Genomic DNA, 18622 nt, shown 5'->3' with positions numbered 1-18622 from the left:
ATAATAACATGAAACTCTTTTGACCAAATCCCTATCGCTGTCCAAAGAAAACCATGTATTTCCACGTTTGGTGACTTTGATTTTTACAGACAAATTGAATTTCCCTTTAAGAAAAAAACACAACTAAACTAGAATTACTGCCTGTTGTATGCCTCTGCCAACCAGTCCAGTTGCAGTTAATGAACAAATGAACCTTTCACCACCAAAATCGAATCAGTTCATCTTTGAGCCCAAGTGGACGTTTGTGCCAAATTCTAACTAATTCCCTCGAGGTGTTACTGAGGTATCGCCTTCACGAGAATGAGACGGAATACTTGAAAACATAATTCCAATGCACCAGCTGAAAGTGGAGGTACATGGTTTTCAGAAGACAATGGTATCTTTACTAAAGTGGATGGTACCAGTGTGTTTTTCTATTCCCCTTTACCAACCACATCACGGCTCTTGGCCCGTAATTTATTCAGCTGGGACTCTGCGATATCAGCTCGCTCCTCAGCTTCCTCCAGCTCATGCTGCACCTTCCGAAATTTGGCCAAGTGGATGCTGGTTTGTTCCTCCTGTGCGTCACAGAAAACAACATAGGGAAGGAGACTTTTTTTTCTTCAAGGTACACATCATGCCAGCAACAGTTCACATAATATTCACATATTTTTACTCACCGCCTCCTCACACTGCCTCTTATATGCTTTCAATTTCAGCTGCAGTTTGTTGACCAGATCCTGGAGTCGGGCCACGTTCTTCTTCTCCTCCTCACCCTAAAATGAAACATTTGAGGTTTTACTCTCACGTCTCACTTTGCATATGCATTCAGCTTCGAGCAGTCACATCAGAACTTACGAAATACACAGTTATATAACCGGATCATATACCTCTTACCTGATAAGTGAGCTCTTTGATTTTTCTTTCATATTTCCGCACACCTTTCATCGCCTCGCCGCTGCGTTTCTGTTCTGCCTCCAGTTCATTTTCCAGGTCTCGGACCTTAAAGATATTCTAGGTTTAAATTACTTTTCATTCTTCTCCTACTCTACAGAATGGCTTTTGTCCTGTCTTGATTCGTACCCTGGTTTCCAGTTTCTGAAGCTCCTTCTTCCCTCCCTTCAGAGCTATCTGCTCTGCCTCATCCAGGCGCTGCTGCAGGTCTTTCACCGTGGCCTCCAGGTTCTTCTTCATCCTCTCCAGGTGGGCGCTGGTGTCCTGCTCTTTCTTCAGCTCCTCAGCCATCATGGCTGCCTGAATGCAAATGGGTTCTCAGTGTGAAATTTAAATCCACACAACCTCAAAGTCCAGCAAATGCTCAGTTAAACTTACGTCCATGATAGCTTTCTTGGCCTTCTCATCTGCATTCCTCGCCTCCTGGACAGTGTCCTCCATCTCTGACTGCAGCTGAGCTAAATCAGAGTCCATCTTCTTCTTAGTGTTTAGGAGGCTGGTGTTCTGATCAATACATAACATTTAAATATAAGGTGTTAATTCAAAGTTGAAGTGGATTAGTACCAAGGTCAAATAAGAAAAAGAAAAAGAATTATTTGCTTACAGATATATAAAGATATGTACAGATATGATACAAATTTCACAATCCATACTTAACTACGATGAAAGTTATATCTGTAAGTAGTTTTACATGCTAGTGCTAGCATACCTCTTATGATAGGGCTCTGTGGAGGATGCCATTTATGTTTTTGCAGATGAAAATCTTTTTCTGACAAAGTCCACTATGGCGTTTATGAACCTAAATAAACTAGATGTATTTCTTAATTTGTGTAAACAACGTATCTAGGTTCATGATCACGATGTGTCATGTGCACATGTCCATTCTCAACTCTAAGAGAGTCCTCCAAGAGAAAGTATAGATGACTCAAGCTGAACAAAGGCTAGAACCACACAGCATTATTAGCAAGTGAGTCGCGAATCCATAAAAAAAAATAAATGACAGTAAACAACCTCTGACCATTTCCTGAGTGCAAAACAGTGGTGTAAAGAAGCCGCTGTCTGATATCTAAGATATCCAGGTATGTCTGAAAAGAACTAGCTCGTCTGGCAGATCTCCCACATCATGAATAAACATGACAGAGTGTATTCTCGCAGTGTATCTAAGTTAGACAGAATGGGATCAATATCCAAGTTTCTGTATTGGGTCCTCCAGAAAGTTGGCGGACTTGCAAGAGACTGATAATCAAAAGAATATCCACGATGTCCTGATTTTGAGTTCCTAAGCTTTAACTGGATCCCACACTGCCCATATTGCACGACAGTGTCTTTTTCTGGGGCTGAACTAGTTCATCTGTTCATATGTTGTATGTACATATATTCAAATATCTTACATTTACTCATTTGGAAGATGCTTTTATCCAAAGCAACTTACAAGTACATGACTAAAGCTTCAGTGCAGTCGGAGACCTTGGTGTAAGTAGTAGGTGATACATCTATTTAACAAGTGAAAGAGATCAGGTAAAGAAGGGAACTAAAAGTTCATAGTAAGTGCTCGACTGGCATGTTCGAGTGTTAAAGTATAAACATAAATAAAGTATCTATCTATATGATGAATATTTATATGGTATAACATGTTGCGACCATATATGTTTACAAAATATATTTAATTAATATATGCAAGTTTATTGAAACAAGATATAAATGTTCAATATGCTTGTATGTTTTTCTTATAAGTTTCTCATTCATTTTAAACATCTCTATCTCAGCAATTAAAAAAATCCAGCACACTGTGACAGACTGAGACAGTGTGCGGGATTTTTTGACTGCCATTTTGGATCCACTCATGCTGTTCCAACGCACCTGCCTCACAAAATAGATGTGTGAAGTTTTCTCCTGCATTGAAACATGTCTTTCTTCCCATTCTGGGAGAGTGGTCTCAGACTTGTGGAACCCACTCTATATAATATCAACATATGTTGTCAGGCTTTGGGATGGATATACTGTTTATATTTACATAATATATATGAAAATATTAAATATATATTGGATTTCCATATGGAAATTCAATATATCTACACACAGTATATAACATTTGCTTATGGGATCGTCCAACCATGTCTGAAGTGTTTATAGCTGTTCAAAACAACTACACTAGCAGGTTGGATGGTGTAGAGGTTTGGGGATAATGATGCACATTTTCAGACAGTCTCTCTTTGATGGTGTCGCACTTAGTTGTTCACATGAAAAGTGACAGAAACAGTTAAGTAGAGAATAAAAAGTGAGATAGAAGGAGGTGAGAGAGGTGTGGGGTGAGGGGTTTCATACACTGTTCGACCCTCCGACAAGCACTTCTGGCACCTTGTTTCTGACACCTTCTGTACTCTCCTGTTGTAAAATTGCCCTGTCCTTTCCTTTCCTGTCCTAAATAACGTCTCCTGACCTGAGAGTGCAGCAGCTGAATCCTCTCGCTGGCGTCGATCAGTTCCTGCTCGGCCAGCTTGCGGCTTCTCTCAGATTGCTCCAGCGCCGCCCTGATCTCCTCGTTCTCTGCCATCATCAGATTATTGCGGCGCTCCACAATGGCGAGTTGCTCCTTTAAGTCCTCCTGACTGTGGAGCGCTTCATCTAAATGGACCTGAGTGTCCTGAGACAGAAAGCCAGAATTTGAGGATTTAAAAGCACCATCAGCAGCCCCTTTGTGGAAACATTTTTCTTACCAACGCATTCACAAACCTTCAGCTGAGTCTGCAGGTTCCTCAGCTGTTTGGCGGCCTCGGCTGCCTGCCGGTTGGCGTGACCCAGCTGGATTTCCATCTCATTCAGATCTCCCTCCATCTTCTTCTTCGTCCGGATAGCATCATTTCTGCTGCGGGTCTCGGCGTCCAGCGTGCTCTGCAGGGTGTCCACGGTCCTCTGGTGATTCCTCTTGAGGTGGTCGATTTCTTCGTCCTTCTCCGCCACCTTTCTGTCCACTTCTGACTTGATCTGGTTCAGCTCCAGTTGGAGATGCAGGATTTTGGCCTCCTCGTGTTCCAGGGAAGACTACAGGGAGAGAAATAAACACTTAGGGTTGTGGTTATTTTGTTGATATTGGAGGGTTTATTGTCGTTTCAGGACGTAATACGAACCTCTACTTCCTCAAGAGCTGCCTGGGTGTCTCTCTTCTCCTGTTCAGTTTGCTTTGCAGCTTTCTCCAGCTCATGGATGGTTTTAGCAGACTGCCCAACTTGCTCTGTGATATCTGTGATCTCCTCTATGAAATGTGCAGAAAAACATTTATGTTAATAAACAGAACAATCACCACAGCTTCTCAGTACCCCCAAAAAAGAAAGATCTGTTTCCAGCAGAGCTCTCACGTTGGAGATTTTTATTCTCTCTCTTCATGTTCTCCAGGTGATCCAGAGCTTCTTCGTAGGAGTTCTTCAACTTGAAGAGTTCTGTACTCAGCAGTCTGGACTCTCTCTGGGAGACTTCCAGATCTGACTGACCCTCCTCATATTTCTGTTTCCATTCAGCCAGAACCTGCCAGAGGAAGAAAGAAAACATGTGTAGCCAGTCTAGCTTGTTTCTGAGGAGAGACAAAAGGCAGGAAGAGGAATACCTTGTCAAAGTTCCTCTGTTTCTTGTCCAAGGTGGCGTTGGCTGCGTTTGACCTCTCCAGCTCAACCATGAGATCCTCGACTTCAGCCTGCAGCCTCTGCTTGGTTTTCTCCAGTGATGCACATTTGACATTTGCTGCTTCTGTCATCTCCTCCGACTCCTGCAGCCGCACGGCCAGCTTCTTCCTTTGAACCACAGATGAATTGTGTTAAAGCATAAGGAATCAATCAGCACTGACTTGAAAGATACACCGCCCAGCTCCTACTTGGCCTCTTCCAGCTCCTCGGTGCGTTGGATGGCGTCGGTCTCGTATTTTGTTCTCCACTGAGCCACGTCGCTGTTGGCCTTGGACAGGCAGCGCTGCAGCTCAGCTTTGGCCTCCTGCTCCTCTTCATACTGCTCTCTGAGCAGCTCGCAGTCATGACGAGACGACTGCAAACCGTGAGCCAGGGCGTTTTTAGCCTGACAAAAGCAAAAACATATACATCAAAGTGGTTTATTCCCAGAGTAACAGCTGCTGTAAAAATGTAATTATGAGTGGATTTCCATTTTGTTTCCAAGTGTGCCGGTGATACAACACACAGCCCTGCCATCAGTGAGAGTCTATTCCCGATAAGTTGGTGCTGAGAAGTGGAGCATTACGCCAAGAAAAGCACAGAGGAAGAAGACTGCAAGCTCGTTAACATGGTTGTTAAAAGTGCACGATTTAAAATATTCAAAGAAATCTGCTGTTTCAGGTAGGAAATCCACTAACGGTGTATATTATACCTCAGGGATACACACAATGCGCTTTATGGCAACAGCTAACACTAAATTGTTTTCACTTCTGATTGATGTGCTGAGGATTTTTTGAATAATCAGTTGATCATTTGGCCTTTAAGATGTTAGACAACAGGGTTATGATTATCTAAAGTCCAGGGTGAGTTCTGCTAATTGCTTGTTTTGTCAAGCAATCACTTCCCTCAGACCACGGTAAAGAAAAGCATCAAATTCTCTCTTTGGAGAAGCTGGGGACGTTTCATATTTTTGCTTTAAAAAAATACTTAATCGAGTAATTGATCATTAGCTTGCAGATTAATTATCTGTCCATCGACTGCTCAACTAATGGCCTAATCGTTGCACCTCTGCCTAAAACAATAACAAGCATTCACCCTGGCCGATAAAGTAGCATTAGCATGATTAGCATGTAGTGTATAATTTACTTACATCACAGCAGGATTTCTTGGTTTCAACTTTTTCTGAAATGATGTGCTGCTACTGTGTGTAGTGAAGGTTACTGGCAAAACAATTATTTAATAAATTGTTGATCGATCAACTGACTTTTATGTTATTGTAAACTTGACGTCTTTAGCTCTCTGTTGATCAGACCAAAGAAGCACAAGTGATCTCTGGGAAATCGTGGTCCATATCTTTCACTGTTTTTCTGACATGTTATAGACCAAACAAGTAATCGGTAAAAGATCAATTCATAACCAAAGAAACAATTAATTGCAGCCCTTTTGCAGTTATAAATCATTGTTGTGACTGCAACAGACTGTGTATCAGGCTTTATTGTTTGTTTCAGACCTTAACTTCCTCATCCAAGAGCCTCTTTAGTTCCTCGATTTGTTGACTCCCCACAGATTTCCCTCTGGTCAGCTGGGACAGAGCGGTCTCTTTCTCCTCCAGCAGACGTGTGAGCTCACCTATTTCAGGAAAAAGAAGAAGTTAATTGACTTTTCTGTCAATCTAAAAATGTTCTTTTGCATTTATTTCTTTATTTTTTCAGTTTTTAATATCTGAAACCTACCATTCTGTGTTTGTAGACGAGCACTGACGGTGGTGTAGTCACTCAGAGACCTCTGGGCTTCTTCTGCTTTGGTCTTGTATTCAGTAATTTGGTCTTCAAGGCTCCTGCACAGTTTCTCCAGATTAGCCTGAGATACAGAGCACTGGTTACTATCAGCCAGGTGGCAAAACAAAACAAAACGTGTTTACATCCCTACAGAAAGTCTATTACCTTGCTTTTCAAGACACTCTCCACGCTGCTTGCCATGTCGTCGGCCTCCATCTTCAGCTCGCTCTTCTCCTTCTCCAGTTTCTGCTTCACTCTTTGGAGGTTGTCGATCTGGTCGCTGAGCTCGGCGACGCTGTCAGCCTGCTTCTTGCGTAAAGTTGCAGCGATGGATTCGTGCTGCAGGGTGGACTCTTCCAGATCCCGACGCAGCCTCTGGAACTCGGCGTCACGCTTCTTGTTCAGCTCAGCCTGGGCGGCGGTGGCTCCTCCGGCCTCCTCCAGCCTCTCACTGATCTCCTCCAGCTCTCTGGACAGATCAGACCTCTGCTTCTCCACTTTGGCTCGAGCAGAGCGCTCGGCCTCGATTTCCTCTTCCAGTTCCTCAGTGCGAGCCTGCAGGGAAATTATATTCACTTATACAGAAAGGGGGTTGTTGAGACATTACAGGAGGTGTGTTTAAATACTGCAGCACTCTTGTGATAAATCATACCTGAAGCTCTTTAATCTTCTTTTGTAGCTGAGTGCCAAGGGCTTGCTCATCATCAATTTTGCACTGCAGGCTGCTAATTTCAAAGTCTTTTCTGAAAAGAGATGAATTTTCTGTATTAATGCAGACGACACCCCTCGCTCCTATTTTTTATTCTTGCTATGCTTTTCAGTCTTTGCAGTTTACATTGATAATGGCGGCAGATTTATCATCAACATTCAAAGTACTTTTTGAAACAATATGTCTTTGATTTCAGACAGAGGGAGACAAAAGCAGACCTCTGCTAGTAGTAGCTGGTGACCATCATTTTGCTGAATGAAATGACAACTGTCCCAGTTTTATTATATGATAAGGAAACCTTATAACCCTGTTTAGCTTCTTAGCTTGCACACTTGTTTCTATTTCAAACAATATCTATTCATTTTTAACGTTACAGGATAAAAGGCTTTTAAGATGAGGAATAACTTATGTGTCTGGCAGATGTAACGCAATCTATGATTGACAATTGCTGTTCAGGTGAACAATCAATATTAAAATGCTGGTTTTTATACAGAAGCACTGTGAAACAAACATCCTCCTTCATTATCATCATCATTATTGCTGTAATATATTTCATATTCTTCCCTGTGCGAACCTGTACCCTATTGAGTCTAACAGTAGTTAGTCTTTAGTAATTAGACCTAAGGGTATCCACTTTGTGTTTTGGGATTTATGGTCCTGAATAATAAATCAACAAAATACTTTTTCAGTCTTTCTTCCATCTGCTGTCGTTCATTCTCCAGGTCCATGATGGTTTCCTGGGACAGTTTCAGATCCCCCTCTAGTTTTCTTCTGGATCTCTCCAAGTCTGCACGCACCTTCTTCTCTTGCTCCAGAGAGCCCTCCAGCTGCAAGAGACGCTCACATCAGAAACCAAATCAGGGAAACCATGCAAATCTTATTTTAAAGGTCCCATATTGTATAAAGGTAGATGTCCATGTGTTGTTTGATTATAAAGCAGGTCTTAGTTCTACATTAATACTGTGAAAGTATCAAAGCGCTCAGTCCACAGAGAAATGTACACGGCCTTTATTCAGAAACTGAGCCTTAAAACCAGCCATCAGGACTTCTGTAACTTTGTGATGTCACAACAAAGCAGTCACCTCAGCCACGTCCCAAGCCCACCTTGGACCCATGGACCCACCATCCAACCTTGCAGCATTTGGTTTCTCTGAGTGTTTGAAATCTGAAAATTTTATTAGACCACCCAGTAAACAGTCAGAATCAGAGGGAGAGATTCAGAGTTTCCTCCTTTCTGATAGGCTGACTGACCTGTTGTTACTAGAACTCCAAAGAGAAGCCTGAGAGACGAAATGTAAAACTCCACTGAGATGGTTTTTGGTACTTTTGGTACCACAAATATATCTTCTTATGGATCAACACTTCAAATAAAACATAGGAGAAGTGTAAAATACGGGACCTTTAAAGTCATTAACTGGATTAAGAATTACTTTGTATTTCTACACTTACATCATCAACCTGTTGCTCCAACTTGATCTTCGTCTTCATTAGAGAGTTGACTTTATCCTCCTCAGCCTGGAGGTCATCTAAAGTCTGCTGGTGCACCTCCTGCAAAGCTTTGATCTCCTTCGAGGACTTAAGCAGATTTTCCTCAAGAGTAGTTAGCTCCTCCACCAAATTCTTAACCTAAGGAGAGAAGCATCTTTTTCACTAGCACGTTAATATACTTACATTTACTCATTTGGCAGATGCTTTTATCCAAAGTACATCACGTAAAGCTTCAACTTCTCAAATCAAAACCTGTTTTGACACAGCGTAGTGCACCTTGTTCTCTGTGGCGTACTTCTCCTTCTCCACCTTGGCGATGGTGAGCTCCAGGTCGTCTATGTCTCTTTTGAGCTCCGAACACTCGTCCTCAAGCTTCCTCTTCTTAGAAGTGATTTCAGCATTGATCTCCTCCTCTTCCTCCATTCTTTCAGAGAACTCCTTGACTTTGGCCTCCAGGTGGATCTTGCTCTTTATCAAACCTTCACAGCGCTCCTCAGCATCGCACAAGTTCTCCCTTTCCTGAAGGATAGGGACACAGTGGTGCGTTATTCAAGTGCAGTGAAGGTGGATTATTCAGCTGTAGACTATTTTATTATTCTTCTTTAATTTTGTTTTCAGCTTTTTCATCTTGCTACTACATCATTGTTCCATATTATGGGTTCCATTGTTATGTATCTTTGTAAGACATCTACACATTTTGACATCTTTACTTTATTCATATACTTTTCTTTATATTTTTTTTCATGTTCTTATATTTCCTTGTTTGTTTCTTTTTACATTTTCTTATTAGTTTGTCTTGTTTGGACTATTGAACAAACTCTAATATATCACAATACGTATTTTAATCTTTATATATTGTTAAATATCTTTACACTTTTTTATATACAGTATATCTTTACACACATATTTTTACATATTTTGAAATCAGAAAAATAGAATAGGTATATTTAAAAAACAGGAGCAAGAAGAATAAAAAGAAGATGCATATCTGTCAAAGGGGTAAACCTGCAGATAGGTTGTGACAATGAGTTAAGAATGTGTAGTTCACTTAGCAAATTTAAAAAAAGGTTTAAAAATATGGTGTTAGATGAATATAAAACCGAGATATGATCATTATCATTGCATAATCAGTAGTGAAAGGTTTTTTTTCTTTTGGTCTCTGTATATATGACACACAGGAACTCTTAATCTTGCTTCTTGCTCAGTTTTTGTTTGATAGTATGGTCTAATCCTAGTGATGGAAAGTTTCTTTCCATTATTGCTTCTACTTGTTTTTATTTTCTCTGACTATGTGTTGGCTAGTAGTGAGTATTGCTGAGTCATGAAATGTTTAGTAGTATATGTTAATGTTATATTGTCTATGGAACAGTGAGCAGGTGCAGTAAACTATTCCTTCAGCCTACACCTTTTTGGCCAATATAGTTATGTTTTATTTCTATGTGTAGTAACTATTTATAAATATTAATAAGGACCTAAATAAAGATGTATTTACAAATACAAATTATTTTAATAGTTTCATATATACAGTATATTTCTTTCTATACTGCTGTTCTAATAAAACTCACGTTTGGGTTGAATAACTCTGTCTGCTCTGTTTGTCTTTAGATTTTGTTTTGATTTGGATGGATTTTCTTTCTGCAGTGTCCAATTTCCCTGCAGGCATCAATGTCATTTCCTCTTATCTTACCTCATTATTGATCTTCCGGTTTCTGAATTTTTTCCTTCTGATGTCTTTATCTGAGAGAACTAAATCAATACACACGGACCACTTTGTTCTGCTTGGGTTTGGGTGTTTACATACTGCCTGGATTTGAAGGTAAAGGTCATTTTTCTCCTGGACGAGCATGACCATCTTCTCCTCCAGCTCCTTCCTCCTGGCTTCTGACTTTGCAAACTCCTCTTTGAGCCGGGCAAACTCCTCCTTCATGGTCTGCATCTCCTTCTCAGCCTCCGCACTCCGTAACAGAGGCTTTATCTTGAAGAAAAGCCTCATCCAAGGCCAGTTTTTCACATTCATGAACGAGCGGATGTTGTACTGGATGATAAAGATTGACTCTCTACACAGTAAACAAACAAAACGATCAATAGAATTCAATAGAAGAAAGAAAGAAGCTGTAAAATCAGTCAAATTCACATAAATTCCCCTGATATTTGTTTCTTTTGATAAAGAAATGAATGTGCCAGAGACCTTTTCTTCGACATCTCCTTGAGCCTCAGCCTGGTGACGTAACCTCTGGCCACAGCCTGGATTCGCGTCATCAGCACAGTCAGACGTTCATCCCTCATCTCCTCCAGCAGACCCAGGAGGCCGGCTTTGAAAAACACCTGTATGTTGTGAAGATTTTACTGAACTATTTACTCACTATTTTTGAATTCTTTTAGACTGAGTTAGACACTGTACTGTTTTCTGTGCTAAAATGCAGGCATGACTTGGCTGATGCGAATCTAAAATGCTCCACTGAAGGTCAGACTGATACAGTTCTTTTAGGCGGTTTAGCATCGGATTTATAGAGGATAATCTCTGGACTCCATTTCACCTTTAAATGAAAGAAGGAATGAATAAATGGATGTCACATTATGGAACAATTCAGTTTTTCATAACATAATATATGGTTTAGTGTTTATCTCTAAGCAGCTGGAAACATGTCAGAAAAGGCTGTTGCTGTTGCTGATATCTCTGAAAACCCCATCATACCAATGAGTGTCCCCCCATTTAAGAACATGATAACACTTTATTCTACAGATCCTGTATTTTCCAGCTCATTTCCTGGAAACTTTCCTCATAATTTCCTAAAAAGTTATCCGTTCTTTACCTGTTAATTATGGGGATATTTCCAAGAAAGGTACGTTGTGTAGAAGGTAAACAAACAATCTGTTCATAGACAGATGTCAGTATCTATCTGAGTTTCATTTAAAAACAAACAAAAATTCTTCATTCTTGATTGAGTTACTTAATTTACAGGTCTGGTCTTTGACATCAGGTAGAAATATGTTTGCAAATGTAACTGCTGAGTCGGGGAAGTTTCATAGCATACAGTGTGTTTTATTTGTTGACTGTCATCAGCTTGAAACACAAGGTGCAGGTGAAAACTGCAGGGCAGCATGCAACCAGAATAAACGTCAATTAAATTAATACTTACCGGTAACTGAGTATTAATAATGTCACAGCTCAAAGTCATGAAGAATACAAAACAAGTTTCTAGGAAACTCTGATGGATAATGATGTCATTTTGTGAAATATTATATCTAGCAGACACTTAATAACTGAAGCAATTATCACTATCTTCATTTCGCTTTTAATTAATACCAAATTGCGTCAGCCTGTCTTGGAAATATCCTCGTAATTAACAGCTAAATGTTTCAGCCAATGTTTAGGAAATTATGAGAAAAGTTTCTAGGAATTGAGCTGGAAAATACAGGAGCTGTAAAATAAAACGTTACCTCAGATGTTTCTGAAAAATACCTTTGTGTATCCGAATCTATACTGGGCATGGTCCACATCAATGGAAGAGAGCAGTTTCTCTGAAGCCTTCTTGCTGTCAATAAACTGCCCCTCAGGGATCGCGCTGGCATTCAGGATCCTGTACCTGTCACAGACAGAGGCATCAGGAAGTTCAGTTTCATACTCCAGTGAACTCTGCTGTTTATTCAGCAGAAACAAAGCAAGCTGTGTTACCTCTGCCTGAAGTCTCCATAGAGGATCCTGCTGGGGAAGCCCTTCCTGCAGATCCTGATTCCCTCCAGCACGCCGTTACAGCGCAGCTGGTGCAGGACCAGATGATGATCCATCGACCCTAAATGGAGGGAACGGGTTAGCTACACATTGAAAAGTAATTAAGGTTTTCTATGTTTCTTTGTTGTTGTTTTTTTTACCTGGTATTTTGGTCTCATTTGGGATGATGCATCTTACAAAGTGTGGATGTGTGGACCGGAGGTTGGCCATCAGTTTGTTCAGGTTCTCCTGCAGGACATCAACAGGTTACTAACGTATTTCTTACTGGTAATTTGGAGACATGAAGTTTACATTAAATAATTTAAAGTAACACATGGTGGGTGTTTAAAATGCAGATACCAATATTTATAAGACTTAACATGCAGAAATTTGGACAGATTTAAGGCAGGGGAAAATTATGAAATGCATAAATGATTACAATTAAAAAAATAACACTGTCTTATTATTGGTTATTACCCTGAAAAGTGCAGAAACTGTCTGGAAAGAAGATCCTTTCTTCTTGGAGCTTTTCTTACTTCCACCAGCTACAGACACACAAGAGAAAGACTGTAACTGATGTAATGGATTCTCACTGTAATATTATATATATCTTGTGATATCTGCCTTTAAAAGCGAACCGACCGTCAGCAGATGCATATGTGGCGAAGAGCTGAGAGAGTAGTTTGAGGGAAGCTTTTTGGTAAAGCTGCACCACGGTGTCATTCAGCGGGTCTTTGTTTTTTTCCAGCCAGCCGCTGATGTTGTAGTCCACGGTGCCGGCGTAGTGCATCAGAGAGAAATGAGCCTCTGCCTTTCCTTTGGAGGGTTTGGGCTTCTGAAAGATGCTGTTCTTCCCCAGGTGTTGGTCGTACAGCTTGTTCTTGAAGGAGCTGTCTGTCGCCTTTGGAAACATGCACTCCTCTTCCAGAATAGAGAAAATACCCATAGGCTGTAGGACAGACAGATATTTAGTGTTGGAACACACTCATCTAGTGTTAATATGAATATTTGGATTCATATTTAGGGGAATGTACCTTTTCAATGAGCTCAATGCAGGCTGCCAAGTCCATACCAAAGTCAATGAACTCCCACGCTATCCCCTCCTTTTTGTATTCTTCTTGCTCCAGCACAAACATGTGGTGGTTGAAAAACTGCTGCAGCTTCTCATTCGTAAAGTTGATGCACAGCTGCTCCAGGCTGTTCATCTGAAATAAGCCACAAGATTAAATCAATACAGACAATTTCGGAAAGATTTGTTGGATTTTTTCATGAGGGTGAATCCAGTTTACCTCGAATATCTCAAACCCTGCGATATCCAGGACGCCAATAAAATGCTGCCTTGGAAGTTTGGTGTCCAGCTGCTGGTTGATCCTCGTGACCATCCACAGGAACAGTTTCTCATACACGGCCTTAGACAAAGCACCCATGGCATTGTTCACCTGTAAACAAACATAACCTTTGAATTGAATTTTTAAATCAGAATGAACATAGTTAACACGTTTTCAGACGCAGAAACACACAGTACCTGCTGTGGAGTTTGCCCTTTTGTGACATACTCGTTCCCAACCTTGACTCGAGGGTAACACAGAGCTTTCAGCAAATCAGCAGAGTTCAGACCCATGAGGTAGGCGACTTTGTCTGCCACTATGGAGGTACAGGTCAAATCATAAAGCACATACTTGGCCTCAGAAGTGTACAGTATAAAAGTTAGACTGAAGCATGACTTGGTTTAAATTTAAAGTTATGTAACAGCTCAGGAGTGTTACCCTCGGTGCCGTCGGGCTCAGCCTGCTCCTCTCGCTGCTTCTGCTTGAACTTCATGTTCCCGTTGTGCATCACAGCACCGGTCAGTTTGTAGATGCCCACCTTTTCCTCCATGTTAAACCCCAGGATGTCGATGGCGCTCTGCAGAACAGACACAGATGCTGAACTATTGTGATTAGTACCGTCAGTTTTAGTTTGTTTCTACCAATGCATTACTGTTGGAGACAGAACTAATATAAAAATATGTTTTTATAAAAATGTATTCTAAAATAACATCATATATGAGATGCTGCATGTGACGAATGAAGCTTAGCGCAAGATCTATCAGGAAGACTATCTCTATTCTCCCTCTCTCACCCCAGTCCTCGTAATCAGCTGATTTCAGGTGCTCAGGAACCAATCACATCGCGCCATGATCTCATACTGCCAATCAAGTTGTCCCCGTCATACTTTAAAATCTGTTCTCCTCTCTCCTGTTGTCAGCTGTCATTTCAGTGCAGTTGCTGCGACCCTCCTCCATCCCTTTCATCTCCAGTCTTCCTATCCAGTCAGGCTGAGCTCATCATCATTCTCTTCACATCCAGATCTCCAGCTTCTCCTCTTCCTATCTCCAGGACCACCGCCAGTGTCTAGACCCGGGGGGTGGGGGGGTGGGTGGGGTTCCTATATTTTTGCACAGCCTCACCCCCTTATCACATATGATAACATCATGATGGGGTCTAACCGCCAAATACTGTCATATCTTTCACTTTTTCTCTCTTTGCACATGGCAATAAAAGTTTAGTTGTTAAGCAAATTAGTGTTTCCTGATTGAAATAACTGCACAACATACACAGCTCTATTGCTTTTGTTTCGACATTTTAAGATGGAAAATTTACATTTACAATTTACATAAATTTAAGTTTTTATATCACTTTATATGATATTGTGCGATACAAATAAACTTATTTAGTTAGCTAGCAAAATTAGTTTTTACAGTTTTAGGTTTTGTCTGATGTATTGCATGGAACAGAGTCAACCTGATTATTTTATGTGATTTTGCATACAGTGCCATATCATTATATATATCCATATCAGAAACATATTTCTATTCATTTTATGATTTAAACCACTATGCCCAGTCCTAATTTAATATTTCCGTACATAACATTCACTCACATCTGTGGCCATCAGCTCCTCGGTATCGTTGATGCTCAGCACAGTGATTTCACCCTGGCTGATGAAAGGATAGTCATATGGATTGGTGGTTATCAGCATCATCTCTGAAATGAAGCAGAGACAGCATTGATATTTCTGTGAAGGATCAGAAGCTGCAGTAACTGTATGAATGCAGCATTAATTACAGCTTTAGTATTCTCATAATCATTCAGGGCTGATCAAGTTCACAAGTTAAAAGTATATTTACCAATTAAATCAGGCTTCTTGTTTGACAAGATCTGATAGAAGATGTGATAGCTCCTCTCTGCCGGCAGCTGAAATGTCACCCTGGATTTTTCCAAAAGGTCTAAGCATAAATATAAATATAAACATCAACTTGTAAACTATATATTGAAAAACTCTGAATAGCAGTGGAATATCACTGCTGTAGATCTGGATAAATCTGTGAATGACACTGATAGAAGAAAACTTACAGGTTTCAATGTCAGCTGATGCCAATTTCCCCTTTGTTCCAAAGTGGATGCGGATGAATTTTCCCTAGAACAGTAATTACATTATTATTTTAGTTTGACGTTTGAGTTCCAGCATGTGACAAGTGAAACTTGCTCTGACACATGGAAGCTGAGAACAGCCATTATTGTATATTATTTCAAAATTAAAAGTTAGTTATCGCATTACATCAAAATAAAACGTTTGTTTTCTTGTGATTACAGATGTTAACAGGATTTAAAAATTATTATTAATAACAATAATAATAACAACAACAACGACGACGACAACAACAACAACAACAACAACAACAACAACAACAACAACAACAACAACAATAATAATAATAATAATAATACGTGCAATCAGGGGCACTTTTGAGTTCTGTATAGATCAAATTTGAACTCACAAATCTAGAGGAGTTGTCGTTTCTCACAGTCTTGGCATTCCCGAAAGCTTCCAGCAGAGGGTTGGCCTGGATGATTTGATCCTCCAGAGTCCCCTGCAAAGGGATTTAAAAAAATAACGTGATTTGCAAAGTCGTTTTTACAGCACATGATTTCAAATTGTTTTTGATCACCTGTTGTTAAATTGACATAAAGGTACTGAACCTGCATTTTGCCAGCAGGTTGCTCTTTCTTGCTCGAGTCTCCAAATGATGCAATTGTTGCAAAATACTGGATGACGCGTTTTGTGTTGACCGTCTTCCCGGCACCAGATTCTCCACTAACGAGCACAGTGCTTAAATGAATGATGGGAAATACAGTAATGACAGTACATGTAGGCAAGCACGTTAAGTCGTACTTACGTGATCAGGATAGACTGGTTCTCTCGATCTGTGGAAAGGAAAGAGTTTAGCTGGACACTCATTTATTTCAACTGCATTTGAGGTTTTAATGTGTGTTAATTTTGGCATTTAATTTTGATTTATTTTAATAAACTTTAATTAGTCTAGTCAAACTTGGTCTAAATTGAGTCATGAAAAATCATGTAAATATTATTATTATTATTTATTTTATTTTTTTTATTTATCAAGGTATGCTGTTGTGTGAAATCGAACTTTCATCAAAGCCCTGATACCTGTTTTCTGTTCTGATTGGAACAGAATTAGTTTTAGTCGCATTTTTGTTGTTCTGTCATTTCAGGCTAATTTTAGTCAAAATGTGGTCTAGTTTTAGTGTGAACAAATTACATATATTGCAGTCCTTTTAGACAATTTTGTCTAGTTATAATAAATTTTAATTTCTTATATCTTTAAAACAGAAATGTTGCCATGTATAGTATTATATAGCAATTTTTCATTATATTCCAGCTGTATTTGAGGTTTTAATCTGTTAAATTTGACACTTGATTTATTTTCAAAATCATCAAATTCATCAAACTTTTAATTAGTTGCCATCACATGTGAGTTATTTCACTATTTTGGTTTAATGTCAAAAATGAAAGACAGTTTGGTCTACTTCTACTGTTACAATAATATCAAGAGACCTTCAATAATTCAAATGTGCGATTAGTCAGGCATGTTATGATGAGAGCATACCTGTGAGCATGTATTGATAAGCGTTGTCAGAGATGGAGAAGATGTGGGGGGGGGCCTCCTGGCGTTTCTTCCCCCGGTACCCGGCCACCACCTCTGGATTGTAGACTGGAAGCCACTTGTAGGGGTTCACAGTCACACAGAAGAGTCCAGAGTAGGTCTGTGAATGAGCAGGAAAATAAAATGTGAAAATGTAATAGGTCATGTATCAAAATATTATATCTCATATCTGCCACATAAAGTATTTTATGTGTTTTATTTTGAAAAGTGTTGGTTTGGTTTTTAATTGTTTTAGAAATAGAATTTATATTCATTTTATGTTTGCTGTTCTTACATAGATCATCCAGGCAGCGTAGCGTTCCTTGAGGTTAAACAGCACGGCTGGTTCGTGGAGATGCGTCAGCAGGGCCATGTCCTCGATCTTGTCAAATTTAGGAGGGTTCATTGGCCGGACGTCGTCCAGGTGCACTGTGACAACCTGAAATATGGATTCAAAAATCCAGTTGCAGACAGAAATAAGAAAAGAAAAAGATATGGGATGTTATAATTGTTGTAATAATTGTAATTATCGGCTTAAAAGAAAATGGTACAAACTACACCCACCTTTCCATCCTCAGTCTCCACAGTGACCTTGGAGCCGTCTTGGCTTTTGATTTTTCCCTTGACGTACTCCTGCTTCGGGTCGGGCACAAAGACGGCTGTTTTGGCATCAAACGGCATATTCTGGGCTGCGATCCTCTCCCGCTCTGATTTGCGGAGGTACGGGGCCGCCACCCCAAATATCTCCATCTCGGCGTCACTCATTTTGTCTCTCTGCATGATGGAGACAAACTGAAAACTTAACAAGACTAAACAGATATTGGTCAGAATTTTAAACATCGGTTGTACTATAGCATCGCACTTACCTGAGAGCTGCAGACCAAAGAGAAGATGCTTGAATCCCACAAGGTTCAACAAGTGTTTCAGGGCCTTTAGATAAGACTCCCCGTTCTGTGCTGTTGTTAATTGTTCCAACAGTACACCACAGACATCCCTCACCCTAACAAGACAGCTTTTTATAAGCGGTGGTCTGGCCTTTTTCATGGCTTCTCCTTCTCCTATATTTGGAGATGGTTTCTGCGCCACTTTGGAAAAGTCAAGTATGTCCATTTTGTATTTCAAACTGTCTATGTATAGCTGTATTGTGTCACTTTTAAACAGTTTCAATTGTAATCCTTCAGACTGTCCATTAAAAAGCAATGAATGCTAAGGACGACAGCTTAGAGGGCTTACGGTCCCAACACGGCAGGCCTCATTTTCTGGGATCAGGGAAGATTAGGTCTGTTAGGGCATCGCTGAAATTCTGGCATTGGCTGTCTGGAGAGCAGAGCTGATCACACACAAGTGTTTGGAGCAGCC

At 40.2% G+C, this 18622-nt stretch overlaps 1 protein-coding gene across 2 annotated transcripts; it reads right to left on the bottom strand.

Annotated features, from left to right (window-relative positions):
- Nucleotides 1-394: 394 nt before the first annotated feature.
- On the bottom strand, nt 395-18044 carry LOC130185520 (myosin-1B-like). Of its 2 annotated transcripts, none has more exons than XM_056402021.1 (38): nt 17824-18044; nt 17559-17692; nt 17228-17384; nt 16496-16523; nt 16299-16413; nt 16097-16189; nt 15672-15735; nt 15446-15544; nt 15199-15302; nt 14043-14181; nt 13802-13920; nt 13566-13715; nt 13311-13481; nt 12919-13225; nt 12754-12821; nt 12438-12525; nt 12241-12358; nt 12028-12151; nt 10753-10889; nt 10366-10621; nt 8841-9083; nt 8526-8702; nt 7758-7903; nt 7020-7110; nt 6533-6922; nt 6323-6449; nt 6100-6218; nt 4799-4995; nt 4535-4718; nt 4290-4455; nt 4062-4186; nt 3667-3975; nt 3374-3577; nt 1312-1437; nt 1063-1233; nt 877-981; nt 660-755; nt 395-557 (listed from the first exon to the last, which is right to left on the bottom strand). In XM_056402021.1, the coding sequence occupies exons 1-38, from the start codon at nt 18041-18043 to the stop codon at nt 414-416; spliced, it is 5811 nt and encodes a 1936-aa protein (XP_056257996.1). In that variant the 5' UTR covers nt 18044; the 3' UTR covers nt 395-413. The 2 variants fall into 2 exon arrangements, with proteins under 2 accessions (XP_056257996.1, XP_056257995.1); XM_056402020.1 differs by having other exon boundaries at nt 17559-17702; nt 17828-18044.
- Nucleotides 18045-18622: the final 578 nt, after the last annotated feature.

This window comes from Seriola aureovittata, chromosome 17 (assembly GCF_021018895.1).
Source record: "Seriola aureovittata isolate HTS-2021-v1 ecotype China chromosome 17, ASM2101889v1, whole genome shotgun sequence".
Classification (NCBI taxonomy): Eukaryota; Metazoa; Chordata; class Actinopteri; order Carangiformes; family Carangidae; genus Seriola; species Seriola aureovittata.
This window is presented reverse-complemented; position numbering and strand designations above follow the sequence as displayed.